The following is a 15,924-nucleotide window of genomic DNA, read 5'->3' as shown; positions in this document are numbered from 1 at the left end:
GAATCAAATGTATATAGAAGAAGAGCATAAAACTAATTAAGAAATGTAGCCATTGATGCATGCATGAACATATATTGAAATTGTTTCGCTGAATTAAGAGCTGCATGTACGTAGTTCTGGACTAATTGAAATATCACCATGGAACCTATCGATCTTTGTCTCAGTCATATATATATGTGGGAATATTTATTATATATACAAATAGATTATTGTAATAGTTCGTCGTGAGTACCTAGCTTACGAGTTCCATTACCCAATTGTTTTACTTGGTGTCTAAGTTCTCTCCACCTCTAGCTACTTATTCTTTCTTCTCCTTTTCCTTTGGTCACAAAGCCATGATTCATTGCAACAAGCGAAATGATTGGATATGCTAGCTAGGTTATTCATTTGTATAGTTGACTCTCTTAATCAATTAATTTTCAATTATCATATGTATCGTGAAGGGCAACTTGCATTGACAAAGGGATTTAAATATGTATTCAGATTATATCTCAAGGAACAAAGAATCAATTCCATTTTCGGGTACGTCCCCAGCTAGCTTGCTATAAATAGAGCTTCGTGCTTTTGATTGTTCATTCAACCAACACAAAACAATTGGCATTGGCTTCTTGTAGTCATACATTCTGAGAATTAGTTTTGGTTGCCGAACAATATGATGGCAAACGTAAAAGTTGTGCTGGTTTCTCTTCTTGTGTTTGTAGCTATTAGTTCTTGTAATGGAGGTCATGATCAGCTGAGTCCATGGTTCTATCGCAAGAGTTGCCAGCAATTTGAAAATATAGTGAGGAGCATTACATGGAGCAAAGTTGCAGCTAACCCTAACTTCGCGGCCAAGCTTCTAAGGCTGCATTACCATGATTGCTTTGTCCAGGTGAGTGCACGCATTATAAACCCTAACCCTTAGTGAAATCGTGCGTGCATGTGTGAAATATATTCACCTCCTTTTACATGTGCACAGATGAAGATACACATTTTTCATGATTCGTGTTCATATATTGTTTGTATTGATAATGGACCGTTCTTAATTTGCTAGAATATGTAGCTCGACAGTATGAGATGATGTTCGGGTAGGAGAGCTTCATTATTGTTACTCTGAAAAGACAATTAACTTGCTTGTATATCTTCTTGTACGCAGGGATGTGATGCATCGATACTGATAGATTCAACGGACGGCAACACGGCGGAGAAGGATGCAAGACCTAACCGGTCAGTTGAAGGTTATGAAATTATTGACGAAATAAAAGCCAAATTAGAAGAAGAGTGTCCCGATACCGTCTCGTGTGCTGATATTGTTGCTTTAGCAGCCAGAGATGCTGTTTCTTACCAAGTACGTTCTCCATTGTCTTTATATGTTTAATGTTTTAGCTTATAACAATATACGTATCATGGTGTTGATGATGCTGATGAATATATATGATATGTGTGCAGTTTGGAAGGTCGATGTGGCTGGTATTTGGAGGGAGGAAAGATGGCAGAGTTTCACTTGCTACAGAGGCTACAAGAGACTTGCCTTCCGGAGGTGCAAACTACACCACACTCCGAGACCAATTTGCTGGTTTAGGGCTAAACTACATAGATCTTGTTGCCTTATCAGGTACACAGTTGTCATATATATTTTCCGACGTTAGCCTAAAACCTGGTTTATTGCAAACCCTAGTTCATCTCCAGTACCCAAGTACCCTAAAAACCTCTAACTCACTCTGATTACCTAGCTTGTTATTAATATAAGTTCATTTCCAAGCTAGCCTCTTCTGAAATCTGAAATCATGGTTTCGATCAAAAAGGTTTTGATGTACGTACAATCGTGCTGTTTATTGACATTCACCTCATGACTTTAGTTTCAAATAAATTGTGTAGGGGCGCATACCCTCGGAGTAGCACACTGCGTGGTATTTGCAAGGAGACTGAACTTCACAGGAAAAGGGGACATAGACCCTTCACTTGATCCAGCATATGCAGAGTTCTTGAAAACACAGTGCCCCAGCAGTACTCCTAATCCGGCCACCACCGTTGAGCTTGACGAAAGTAGCTCAATCTCCTTCGACAGCCACTACTTTGTGGGTCTGAGGCACAAAAAAGGCCTGCTCGGATCAGATGCTGCCCTACTCACTGACCGGCGGGCGGCTTGGGTTGCAAGAAGCTTCCAAAATTTCCATGTCTTCATGGCTCACTTCGGTCAGTCGATGAAGAAAATGGGTGACATTGGAATCAAAACAGGAAATGATGGAGAAATTAGGAAGAATTGCCGAGTTATTAATGCTTAGCATCGTCACCTTAGAGTGATATTCTTATTTCACAATCTGAATTTCTTCGCAAATTAAAGAATACAGTTACGCATGTTATGAACCAATGTATATTGAACATAGCCACATGCAGTTCAAATGACGTGATTTGTATGCAATCATCAATTAACATTATGTATCAATAAAAATTAAAAAACAAAAAACTTAGTGGTTTAAAGGTTATACATGCAAGCAGAAGAATATAAATAGAGATGATGATATCTATAATGCAACATGATTATAAAATTGATCGCTACACAAATCAAATAAATATAGGAGAAAGAAGGGTTAGATCACAACGCAAATATGGTTAAAAGCAGAAAGAAGGGTTAGTATGAATAGAGACGACGAGGATCTGACTTCTCTGCTTGGATTCATGTTATTACTTGGATTTTCTTAGATAACAATTTAAGGGTTCCGAATCATCCTTACTCAATCCAATTGTTATAATAAAAGACATAAAATTGTTGTAAATTCTTAAGTACTCGATATCACGTAAACAACAACTAAACTATCAAACTCGTTGAATAAACTAATCCGTACAACTTTAGCAAAAACATTGATAAATAATGAAAGATTAATTTCAGTTTACCCCTCCTCCCCGAGATTTGGGGTTAACATCAATTCAGTCCAATACTCTTAATTTTGAAAATTTACCCCCTAAAATTTGCAATTTTCATAAATCAAGCCCAATTGCTAAAACTCCATCCAATTTGGACGTTAAATGCTAGAATGAAATCTTAGAAAAAGGGTCCTAAAAGGTGATTTATATTGTTATACGAGTACTTTAGCCCTTAAAATGAGTTATGAAGTCAAAATTAACGTCCAAATTAGATGGAATTTTAGCAATTGGTGTGATTTATGAAAATTAGAAACTTTAGGGGGGTAAATTTTCAAAATTGAGAGTATGAGACTGAAATAAGTCAAATAACGTTAACCCCAAACCTTAGGGGGTAAACTGAATTTAATCCAATAATGAGTAGTCATGCATGCATATTATGTTAGAAGTTACTCTATATGGTGACTAATCCATTGATCTTCAATCTAATAACTATAAATAGCATGAAAGCCTTCAAATAGATCAATTCGAGTGGTGGTTAATATTTCTCGAAAAGCATAGTTAATCTATCTTCCGACAAGGAAGGACATCTCTTATTTGATTACGGAAGTTAGTAACTGCTATTACCAAACACATACTGAAACTACCTTTTCAAGGCATTCATATATATCGATTCCATATCCCTTGCATGGGCGATTTGCCTTCTCATTCACCAGTTTAAATGGGAAAGAAGAAGAAAAACGAGGAAGAAGCCAAAGTAAGATAAGTTACAGCTCCATGACTAAATAACTCATAATCAATTTCACACTATTACAATTGTGATTTTACAATGTAGGTAGTTGTTGCAGAATTCAAAGTCTCAATGCACTGCAATGCATGTGAAAGAATAGTTGCCAAAACCTTGTTGAAAATCAAAGGTGTGCGTTATATTTCTTCTCTGCACCCCTTTCTCTACATTCCAAACCAAACCATAATTGATCGTTATTTTCTTTCATCTTTGTATTTACTTTCTGGGTTCCAATAGAAGTGGAGAAGTTTGGAACAGACATGAACAACCACAAGGTTGTGGTGATGGGGAAGATTGACCCTGAAAAGGTATTGAAGAAACTGAGGAAAAAGACAAGGAAGAAAGTAGAGATCATTGTTGACAAGGAAGAAGAACCAAACGATGCGTCTGATGAAGGAAACTTATCGAGACCATTGATTGTTCATCCACTCATGTTTGATTGCTGCAAAGAGAGTGATGGGTTACTTTTGATGTTTAGTGATGAGAATCCTAACGCTTGTTCCATAATGTGACGATGATTAATGGTGCGTATGTACATTTTGTGATTTGGTTGATTTGAGATTGGACATTATTAGGTTTTTATTTGTTTATAAGAAACATAAACAGTCTACTGCAGAACAATGCCACAGATAACAGAAATTGCGGGAGACATACAGAACCATTATAATTGATCTTCAACGTCATGCATTTGAACGAACTCGCTTACTGTATTTGATAGTTTCACACACTAATTTGATTCCGTAATGAGACTAATGACGTTCGTTTTGAGTCTTCGAATTCTCATCAAGACCGACCCTTCTGGTCACTAGTGACTAAATTCGATTCCCTTCATATCAACATATGCATGGAAGTAATGGTGGTCTGGCCTAAGAAATTGACATATGTTTCTGGTGGCCGGTCGACCCCTTTGGCCTCTGATATATGTCAAAAATGAGACAAGAATAGAAATACCACAAACCTAATTTATCTTCTATCAACCAGTCACCATCTCCCACTATCATGTTGTGAAATGGGAGGTGCAGCACCGACCTGCCCACCTCTTTGCTTGTGGAAGATATAGTCTGTTTTTTTTTGGTCGTAAGTGGAAGATATAGTCAGATTATTAATAGATGGCATGGAATTTGATTTATCACCAACATGCATATGCATCATTGCCAAGAGTGTTACCAGAAAAGCTTTCTTAGATTAAATACCAGAATACATAACAACATTTCTACCATTTTCCACGACTCCCTATCTTCACTAGAACTACACGAAAGCTGAAATACATCTAAATTTGGTTGAAATTGTCATTCGGGATGGGGATTTTCATTTTGCATGATAGTAGATTTTCATCCGCTCCGTCCAATTTCAAATTTTCCATCTAATTTTTCTGGTAATGAAAAACATGAAATAGATGTGCTTGTTCACTCCACCATATTGTCGATGCCAGGTCTCTGCCAAGTGGCAAATTCAAAATCAAAGAGTTAATGGAAAAAAATTAAATTTAAAATTGGTGGAAAAATGAAAAAGAATTAGGGGAAGAATTAACAAATTCAAAATAATTATTAAATAAACAAATAATTATTAATAAAATAACCAAAAATAAAGTATTAAGTATTTCATTAGTGAATAGCGAGTACTTCAGAACACATGCACCAGCTTTTCGGTTTTGTTCTTTTATATTTTATTTTTGTATGAACTACGAAGCACAAAAAGAATTGTTCTGCGATTTCACTCCATATCCAAAAAAATCACTTAGGAGTTTTGAAAATACAATCTAGAAGCAGAGAATTTTATTGTTGGTGACTGGTGAAGAAATTCTTTATTTTACATAAGCTATGATTTTTTTTTTTTTTTTTTTTTTTGCGAAAATATGTTTCTTGGTGCACACAAGACATACATTAGGCGCATTCCATATCAGCAAGTTTACCTTCATTGTGCAACACAGTGATGATGGATTCTTCCACCCAAACCAGGGAAAATGATTTAGCAAAGAATTGAGCAAGTATTTGAGAACTCAGAATTGGATTGCCAAACAGTTGATAAATACACACAAGTTGACACCAATGCAAAAGACACAAGAGCTCCCTTCTAGTCTTACTAAATCATCCCTGAATTTATAGGACACTAAACTCTCTGTGACTTCAACTAGTTGGAGCTGCTAAATTGCTAACTGATGTAGGGATTGTTTACGTTGGCTTCAACTAATGCTACTCTTTACTTTTATACAGATGGAAAGGTAAAATATAGAACTTGACAGGTCTCACTCAGTCTGAGAATAATACTCCCTTCATGACATTACCTGCAGTGCCTCTCTTGTTTGTCCAAGCATATTGAGTACTGTTGCTGCAATATGGGAAGGAGTGAGGCCGGCATCGGCCAACTGATCGGCTGGGGCACCGTGGTCAATGTACCGATCAGGAAGAACCAGAGGTCTCCACTGCAAGTTATTGACAATGACAATGAGTCATTGATGAGTTCAATGCTAATGCAATATTGAACTAACATTTTTGTTAGGAATTCATGGAAATATAGATCGTACCTTCAGGTTCCCATCAAGAAGGCCGTCAAGAGCCAGGAACTGGACAACATGAGAACCAAAGCCTCCAATGGATCCTTCTTCCACAGTAATCAAAAACTCATGCGATTTTGCAAGTTTGCGGATAAGAGCATGATCTAGCGGTTTGCAAAATCGTGCATCAGCAACCGTCAGACTCAAGCCAAGAGGTTCCACCAAAGTTGCTGCAGCCAAACATGTCTGGACGGCTGATCCATAGCCCAAGAGTGCAACTCTTTCTCCTTCAATCAATATTCTTCCTTTTCCTATCTGCATGACAATGCCAAACATGTAATTAATTTGTAATACACTAATAAGATTTTCCATATATATAGAGGTAATATAGTAACAGAGACAGTTGATAGTCACCTCAAGAGGAGTGCCTTTATTTCCTGCCGGCAGCTCTACACCAATCCCATTTCCTCTTGGGTACCGGAAACAACTTGGACGATCATCAATGGCAGCAGCAGTGGCTACCATATGAAAGAGCTCTGCCTCATCAGAAGGAGCCATGACCACCATGTTAGGGAGGCATGCCATAAAAGTAACATCAAAAGCCCCACAATGTGTGGGACCATCGGCTCCAACAAGCCCAGCTCTATCCATAGCAAATCTCACAGGCAGTTTCTGCAAATCCACATCATGTACGACCTGCGGCATGAAACCAAAAAGACACAGATTTTGAAGTTAACAATCCTATATTAGTGAAATAAGTATCAAGAAATAAAACCATGATAAATTCGAACAGAAGATCAAGTTGAAGATTGAAAGATAGTTTGGCTTACCTGGTCATAAGCCCTCTGCAAGAAAGATGAGTAAATTGCACAGAAAGGTTTCAGGCCTTCACAGGCAAGACCTGCGGCAAATGTAACAGCATGCTGTTCTGCTATTCCGACATCAAAGCATCTTGTTGGAAAACGGCGGAGGAAGAGATTCATGCCTGTTCCACCTCCCATTGCAGCATGGATTGCTACAATATCTTTGTCTGCTTCGGCTTCTGCAATCAAAGCCTCTGCAAAGTATGTTGTGTAGGACTGTGTGCTAGCAGCAGCTTTGAACTGCTTTCCAGTTGCGGGATCAAACTTGGCCACTCCTGCAAAAGTATAAGTAGAACTTTTTTTAGTCATCTTTGATGGACTGTACTGAGGTGCATTTGCAGACCATATCTACAATAAAGCATAAACTATTTCTATGAAATTCTGTATTTACCATGGTACTTGTCTGCAGCCTTCTCCGCATATGGATAACCTCGACCTTTCTCCGTGATCAGGTGGATCAGGACAGGACCGGTTGTTTGTGTTGTTTTAACCTCCTGCAAAATCGCTATCAGATCATCCACATTGTGACCATCGACTGGACCAATATAATATAGTCCCAGCTCTTCAAACAGGGTTGAGCCAGAGCCACTGATCATTCCACGAGCATACTCATCAACTTTTGCTGCCAGTTCATGCACAGAACCACCAATTTGTTTGGTAACTCCCTGCGATAAGATCAGATTAAAGTGAACCATATGACCAGATAAGGGAATAAAAGGTTAGCCTCTATTATCATGAATCTTAATCATACTTGGGCTTCTAAAATACTTACTTTGGCAACCTCTCTTAATTCTCTAAGAGGCCTGTTTGACTGCAACTTACTCAGAGCGCTGCTTAAAGCTCCTACTGGAGGTATGGGTCCATCGAGATTGGCAGTAGGTAAAGAAACCTGTTTATTATCGTTGAGAATAATTATCATGTCAGAATCAAGGTAACCCGCATTGTTCATCGCTTCATAAGCTTGCCCTGCTGTCATGGCACCATCACCAATAACAGCCACCACATGATTGTTTTTTCCCTTTAGATCCCTCCCAACGGCCATTCCTGTATGTGCATCAACATCCAGACTGTTATAACCAAAGATCATTACACCTAATTATTTGAACTGAGACCACATTTTCGGTATTCAAACCCAAGACGGTGGATCATCAGACAAAATACAGTTGTGGTTGTATGAGTGATGATAACATGCTAGATTATGAAATTGGGGAATTTTATTATACCTATTGATAAGGAATTAACCTACACAAGTACCTATCTAGATACATGAATCACAAAAATTTATTGAGGAGGTATGCATATATGAATCTATGTAGGTTAATACCACCTCAACTGAACATTGGCACCTAGTCAAATTTGTGTTCATAACTGATCTAATAATCTAAATTAAAAATGCGGATTCAATTAAGGAAGATTTCATATAGAATAATATTCAATAAGAAAGGCTAAATAGTGAAGTTATAAAACATGGAAAATTTTAATGATATACCTATTTCCTACAAGGAAGGTTCAAATATGTGAATTGGGCTATGAAAGGGGAATTTCCCATGATACAAAATCCAGGATGCATGCACATCAAACACAAATGTTCGTCTCCCGATATAGAGAATTAAATTTTCATTGATGAGGAATAATTACCCAAGCCAGCAGAGATAGTAGTAGAACTATGACCAGTGCCAAAGCAATCATACTCGCTCTCCGACCGTTTTGTGAAACCAGCTAACCCATTGGTCTGCCTCATAGTCTGCATCTTATCTCTTCTCCCAGTCAAGATTTTGTGTGGGTAAGACTGAATCAAATCAGAAGTTCACAATGAGATGTCGATAAAAACTCTTGGACCAAATGTTTTCCAATATTTGTAAATGCTTAGAACCAAAGAAGGTAAGATTGAAACCTGATGACCAACATCCCACAGAATCTTATCCTGAGGAGCATTGAACACATAGTGGAGAGCCACAGTGAGCTCCACAACACCAAGGCTTGATCCTAGGTGACCTCCCGTTTTTGAAACGTTGAAGATGACATCAGACCTCAGCTCATCAGCTAATTGTTTAAGCTCCTGAAATCAACAGATTAACATTAAGGTTCTAAACCAAAATTCATGCAAAGACAAACACGGTTATTAAGTAACATTTACAACATAGCCTTTCAGTTATGTCTGTATTTACCTTGACAGAAAGGTTTTTCATGTGAATTGGATAGTTGATAGTGTCCAAGAGAGGAGTGGGTGGTCTTTGTGAGTGATACTCTCCACTCTCCGACAGTGAAGCACATATCCCAGTTGTCCTTTTCTTTACCTGTTGCAAATAACAACAAAAGGACACCATTATCATCAACAGCTTTTGTTCAGTTTCAACAAGACTGAAAATTTTGATAGCAAGAACCTGAAACCATAAACTCAATTACAAAAATTTCACTACAACAAGATCATTGAAATTGAAACATGACCAACAAAAGCAAGCAAAACTAAACCCAGTTTTGCTTGACTGATTTCAGCCATGCAAGGTGTTGGGTTCAATTTGTTGAATTTTAAAAGACAAAGATATCTCTGCTAACCTGATTGAAGAGCTTTTGTTGTTGAGGGCATGGCAGAGCTGGTCCAAAAGAGAAATGGGATGAGAACTTAGAGGTGGGTTTCTGAGTTGAGATTGAGAATGTGCTGAGAGCCATTGCATGTAGCAGAGCAACAAGGAGAGAGAGAGATGAAGAGAGAGGGAGAGAGAGCTTGAAAGCTGAGAGAAACTGGAGAAGAGGACCCAGAGAAGATGAGAGAAGTGAGGAGAAGGGTGAGGGGTGAGGGGGGCTAATAAGGAAGAGCAGTTGTTGTTTGTTTCCACTGAGGAACCAGTGTGGTGGTGATGAAAGGTGTGAAGGTGTCAGTGGAGGTTACATAAAATAAGGAGAGAAAGAGAGAAACTGAAAGGCGTTATGGTTATGGTGTGTGTGGTAGATGGTAAAGTTGGTGTCCAATTGGCAATGGAAGTTAAAACAATTTCAGGGACCAAAAATGGGAAAGAGAGCTGGGATTACAGTGCTGCTTAGTAGCTTCCATACCTGTAGCAATGGCCAGCACCAATGTTTCAGGATCAAAGTTTGCATGTGCTCATTCATTGGGCCACGTCAGGGGAAATCACAAGAGGATAGATTCATGATAGGCATCAGTACAGCAATACACCAACCCATTTGTCAAAATTACATTTTGAGTGGCTGATGTGGCTACACCATGCTTTGCCATGTCATCATTTTAACTCTACCAAAATTTACCCTCCATTTTCATTTTGTTTATTTAGAATTTGAAAATTTGAAATTCAAAATTTGATCATTAATGTTTTGGAGAAACCCAATTCCATACTCTTTTTAACGATTTTTAACGAGAAAATCTTGGGTAGAGCCGTTATGTATTGTAGTACGGAGAGTGAGGTAATGCATGAGGAAAGAAGAATCTAGTTCATTAAGGTCCTTAACGGCTTTTAACGAGAAATCTTAAGTATAACTGTTATGTATTATTGACTGGAGTGAGGTTATGCTTGAGAAAAGAATAATTTAGTTCGTTAAGGTTCTTAACGGCTCTTAACGAGAAAATCTTTGGACAAGAGTTATATTAATACTGTACGGACAAAGCATAATCATTATGACTACATGAATTAAAGAAACAAAACTAGTTTGTAACGCCACACACAACTCCTAACAAAAAAAAAATGTGTAAAATTGTTATGTCATTCTTGTACGGACAAACCGACAAAATAACATCATTCGATGTAGGATGTCATCTAATAAAGAGGTTAGAATTCGTTTGTTATGCCTTCCCACGAATACTGATAAAAAAATTATGTTTACAAATCAAGATTTGAATCCAAGGGCTAGAACGACATCTCTCACGCCATAACCATTAATTAAACCACAGAATATAAGGGGGCGACATTGTGCCTAAAGCCCATAGTGTAAGAACATTCCAAAATTGTATAATGAGTCTCTATCTTAATAACCTATATATGCATTCAAGCACCATTTAGCAAAGAGTGCATCATTAGCTACTCAACTGGTTTACAATTTTAGTCATATTGGAAAGATAACGCTCATGCAGAGCCATAAATTACTATGTCTATCAGTTTTTCAACTATGTTGCCATTGGAAAGTATATTATCGATGACATTAAATTTCATCATGCCACAAGGAGACTACGACCATTTGATGAAGCAAAGAACTCGCCACCTCTGTAGAGCAAACATGACACGCTGAGTGCAGCTATCAAGACAGAGCCCAACCATCTCTACCAAAAACTGGTATAAATGTTTACCATTAAAACAAAAAATACGTGATCATGAGCCTAGCCCAATTACTTCCATAATCCTCAGCCTTCTCATTGATCGCAAAGAGTGTCCAAAGCCTCCGTTGTTGCGTCTGCGACATCACCAACAACAAACTATCACGTAACAGGCCAGCAAAATCCAATTAACTCTGGATAATGGCTAACCTCAGTAATGGTTCCGAACAGACTAACCCAATCGGATTTAAATCATGGTCGTCCTCCAAATTGAAAAACAGATTATTGGTTATCTTCAAGGTTATCCATTGTCGGAAAATCAACTTTTACTACACTTGACCACTCTCGCAACCCTAGACCTCGCCACCAGCCAGCACCGCATTGATTATCCTCACTCGCGATTGCAAAAAAACTCCAGAAAACTAGATCGCGACTAATCCAACCCACCTAAAGAAGACTGGTCAAACATCTAACTGCAACCAAGCTTACACCTAAGGACCTTGTCCGTGATCTCTAATTTTTCAAAAGATGCACCATCGAACGAAGCATCAAGCTCACAAGAAAAAAACCAGCTGGCTAGGGTTCTTATCAGAGAGAAGATGATTAAATGTGAGTTTCTTATTTCCTATCATTATCATGTTGACATTTGATGACTATCCACCAATCTGACATGCATTAAATACGACAAGATCGATTTTTATGTCTCGTAATTGGTTAAATTTCAAAAACTCAAATATTGTTTTGTGTTAAATAAATATTGAGAAAAAACAACAATTATAAACTAAAAGCAATAGAATAAATAAACAAATAGCTATGTTTGGGTATGCCAAGACTTTCTTTTCTTGCACACAAAAGAGTGAAAAGACCACAAGCAATATAGATTTTTGGGAATGGTGTGCAAGATTTCATAAGTAAACATACATGATGAGCACATTTTATATCATATTATTATCCATGATTTATATGTGTTAGTTACTTGTTTTAATTAGTTTGAGTTATTAAGTTTGTTTTTGTGTTCTTAACTTCTTATAGATGATTTGTCTAAATAAATAAAATGTTAAAGTTATGGAAGCAATTTACCTATTTTCATATAGTAAATTGAGTCCTTGTTTTAGCATGAGTTTTTTTCCCTTAATTTAGATGAATAATTGCAACACATGTTCTTCTTGTTCTAGTACCATGTATATAATATATGCATGTTTTAAATTGGTGGATTGCTTTCTCATTGCATTAAGTGTGATGTGTGGAAAATGTAACCTTAGCTAGCCATCAAATGTTGAATTCATTTTGGTTGTTTGATTCATATAGGAATGTGCATGAATTGATGGAAACAAATGGGGAATTACATGAAGAATTGCCAAAGACAAGATTGCATGGAACAGCTTGCATGAATATAGGCGCTCACCTTTCAAAACTTCAAAGATCTTGTACGTACTTGTTTCTCTTCACACTTGGGAAGTGAAATTAGTAAAAGATGTTGAAGACAAAAAGAATTGATGAAGAGAAAGTGGTGTGTGAAATCATTTATGAGTGAACATGTTCCATCAAGCTAGCATGAGATTTTGGACGGAAGGAAAATCACATTCACATGGAGATGGAGATGGAATGAAAATCATTGTTTCCCTATAAATAGATGTTGTTTCAAGTGAATAAGGGAAGGGGGGAGAGAGTGGAGAATTAGAGACACATTGTTGCTCTTTGTTCTTCCCTTTCTTTAGCTACTTTTTGTATGATGTTTTATATTGTTTTAAATATGTTTTCAATTTGTACTATGTCTTGCTAATTTCCTTAACTAAGGTTAATTAAGGAGGAAACCACATTATGAAATAAGTTTATTTTAATTATCTGTCAATTCTCATAGTTATGCTACTCATGCCTATGACTCTTGCTTCAAAATGCATTAATAAAATTTTTGTTCCTTTCACCTCTAATGTCATGCATTTTTTGTAATTTAGAAGTCACTTTTATTAATCCATGCTTGACTTTGTAAATTATTTAATATGAACTCCTTTGATCTATTGTCATTCAAATGAGCTTGTTTCACATTTGATGCTTTGTAAACACTTTGATCTTTTGTAGTTTCAATAAGTTTGTGTACATGTGATGCTTTGGTATTCATAATTAAGAAGCGAAGAAGAGTCTACTTTAGATATATTTCATGTGTGCTTCATTGTTAAATCTTAAGAAAGCAGTTGATTGATTTCTAGATTGCTACTCCTAATTCGGGAATTAGTAGATAATATTTAGAGACTTATTGAGTAATGTGGTGAAATCTAATACCTTAGTTACTTCGCATCAAGGTAATCTTTATCTATTTTTTTTTGTCTTAGCTACTTCACCATCAACTTTCATTCAATTAGGTTAGTGTTAAATTAATTTGGATTCGATTAGTTTTTCCTAATTTTCATACATTCCCTGTGGGTTCGACATCAATACCAATGTCAACAACACTTGAAAATTTTTCTTTCTAGCATAATTAATTAGGGTCACAAATTTTGAGATATTTATCAACGACTTGGCTATAAATAGTTCGATGCACTTAAAATGGACGTAAATATATTCATCACAAACCTAAACATGTCGTTACATACCTTCCAGCTGCTATTGAATGTCAAACAAGAAGTTTTGACCAACAAGTGGTGCATAAAAATAGATCTAGTCCCATTATACAATCAAATACATAGTGGTAGCGAATATATCCTCGTTTGGTACTACTCCAAAGACGCTAGAGATACTTAGGGTGCACACAAAAAAGCGTGTTTAGATTCCAAATACAAGAAAAAATTCTAATAACATAGGCATGAGACTAGGGCAAACATCGCCCACCATAGAAGCACAAAGTAGCTCACAAAGGGAGTGAGGCCCACCATGACAGTTTTGACCCGATGCGGTAAACACCATCGTGATCGAAGCCACAAATGCCTGTCCACCTTGACGGACCACCTTGACACCATTCAGACCATGTTGTCATGAGTCACCGTCTAGATCACACATTCACGACCATCCCTGTTTTAAGACCAAACCCAATCCAACAACCTAGACTCTGCCTCCTTCGAAACAACAATCATGGTTGTCACAACAAGATCCTCTAACCCCAAGAAACACAACCACCGAAAATCAGAAGCAACCACTTGTATTGATGCCAAAGAACAACCTTGCAAAAAGCCTACACCCCACCACTCCACTGCGAGCCACTTAGATCATCATTCAAATCTCGCCTAGTAGCAAACCAAGTGGCATTGGTGAGGCCAAAAGGCCAACCTAGCTAGGCCAAGGCCGCTGCTGGATTGGAAACTTCAGGAGTTTTAAAGTCGCCTCTTGGGGTTTTCTTAGAGAGAAGTTGATTTATTATTTGTGGACTTAATAGTGGAACAATGCAAGTAAAATTGTTGGCTTTTCATTTTTTTAAATTATGAATGTAACTTTTTTCTAACATAATTTAGGTACGTAACTTTCGAAATGATTATGAAAGTATAGAATGGAACAAAATATGGACGGATTGAATATGTAGATTCAATCCTTTATCAAATCAAAAAACAACAGACACAAGAACACAAAGTTTGTTAACAACAGTGTAAACCTCCCTCGAGGAAATGTTACTGCGAGACTTTTAAAGTAGTCCACACTAAATCAAATCCACTATAGAGTAAGAATGATTACAGATCTATCAAGTAGTGATATTCAACACAATCACTTTACTAGTATTCAAACTAACTTGACCTTACAACTGATAACCATATTCTAACTCTCTTTGAATCTGATACTCATATGAAGGAACTGAACACGTCTTCTTTTCTTTGCAACTTCACTGATCTCAATCACTTATGCAAATGAATAATGAAGATCATATCAAACATATGAGAGATGAGAGAAATAGCATGAACACAATATGAACTTAGAAGCAATGTATCAAAGCTTTTTCTATTCTCTAAAACTCTGCCTTTTCAGTTTCTTTCTCAAAAACCTATTTATGGAGAAGAGACTTCTCCCCCTCAGTTAATGCACATCGACACATAATGATTTGTTTAAGAGAATCACAACAATATGTCGACTATCACTTTGTTTTGATATGGAAAATATATCAATCAACTAATCTGCTATAATTTGGGAAAACACAATTTTTCCAATTTAAACCAAAGTCATTTTAGGCAGATAAGATATTTTCCAAAACAAGTGCATTAGAGTTTAAAACAAATCAATCATAGACAAAGATATCTTTTATTTGAGAAACTCATTTAATGCAGCATGTAATCATATAGAACATAATTAGAAAATCATGAATGATATGTATAGTGATTTATCTTGATTGAGATCAAAACTGTGAATCTTCAATGCTTGACAAATTCTTTATCACTTTGATTTTGCTATCTTCAATGCAATATCCTGTCAAAAGAATACACAAGATAAATATAAATCTTGATATCACAATCTGATAGTAAATGAAGGAATTTCTAATCACATTATAACTTCTTTCCTTACTTATTAGCATAGCAAAATATAGAGAATTTAAATCCAATATTAATACTAATCAAATTAGAATTAATAAGGAAGTTCAATCAGATATTCATGCACATAAAACCTAATCACAATAGGTTTCCTTATTTTCCCACACATACAAGTCCTAATCAAAGTAAGACTTATTTCCAACGTAACATGCTAGTTATATAAGATAATT

At 36.6% G+C, this 15,924-nt stretch overlaps 3 protein-coding genes across 3 annotated transcripts; 2 read left to right on the top strand and 1 right to left on the bottom strand.

The window, feature by feature from the left end:
- Positions 1-594: 594 nt before the first annotated feature.
- On the top strand, positions 595-2,264 carry LOC101303510 (peroxidase 24-like). The gene is made up of 4 exons (XM_004298042.1): positions 595-871; positions 1,136-1,327; positions 1,429-1,594; positions 1,858-2,264. The coding sequence occupies exons 1-4, from the start codon at positions 653-655 to the stop codon at positions 2,262-2,264; spliced, it is 984 nt and encodes a 327-aa protein (XP_004298090.1). The 5' UTR covers positions 595-652.
- Positions 2,265-3,562: 1,298 nt separating this feature from the next.
- On the top strand, positions 3,563-4,140 carry LOC101303218 (heavy metal-associated isoprenylated plant protein 26-like). Its single transcript, XM_004298041.1, has 3 exons — positions 3,563-3,598; positions 3,677-3,758; positions 3,866-4,140. The coding sequence occupies exons 1-3, from the start codon at positions 3,563-3,565 to the stop codon at positions 4,138-4,140; spliced, it is 393 nt and encodes a 130-aa protein (XP_004298089.1).
- A 1,469-nt stretch (positions 4,141-5,609) lies between these two features.
- On the bottom strand, positions 5,610-10,000 carry LOC101290752 (probable 1-deoxy-D-xylulose-5-phosphate synthase, chloroplastic-like). The gene is made up of 10 exons (XM_004296734.1): positions 9,542-10,000; positions 9,154-9,282; positions 8,880-9,044; positions 8,624-8,774; positions 7,758-8,029; positions 7,377-7,650; positions 6,953-7,260; positions 6,537-6,818; positions 6,153-6,437; positions 5,610-6,050 (listed from the first exon to the last, which is right to left on the bottom strand). Exons 1-10 carry the CDS (start codon positions 9,653-9,655, stop codon positions 5,901-5,903), a joined length of 2,130 nt encoding a protein of 709 aa, XP_004296782.1. The 5' UTR covers positions 9,656-10,000; the 3' UTR covers positions 5,610-5,900.
- Between the last annotated feature and the right edge of the window lie 5,924 nt (positions 10,001-15,924).

This window comes from Fragaria vesca, linkage group LG4 (assembly GCF_000184155.1).
Source record: "Fragaria vesca subsp. vesca linkage group LG4, FraVesHawaii_1.0, whole genome shotgun sequence".
In the NCBI taxonomy this organism is placed as follows: domain Eukaryota; kingdom Viridiplantae; phylum Streptophyta; class Magnoliopsida; order Rosales; family Rosaceae; genus Fragaria; species Fragaria vesca.
This window is presented reverse-complemented; position numbering and strand designations above follow the sequence as displayed.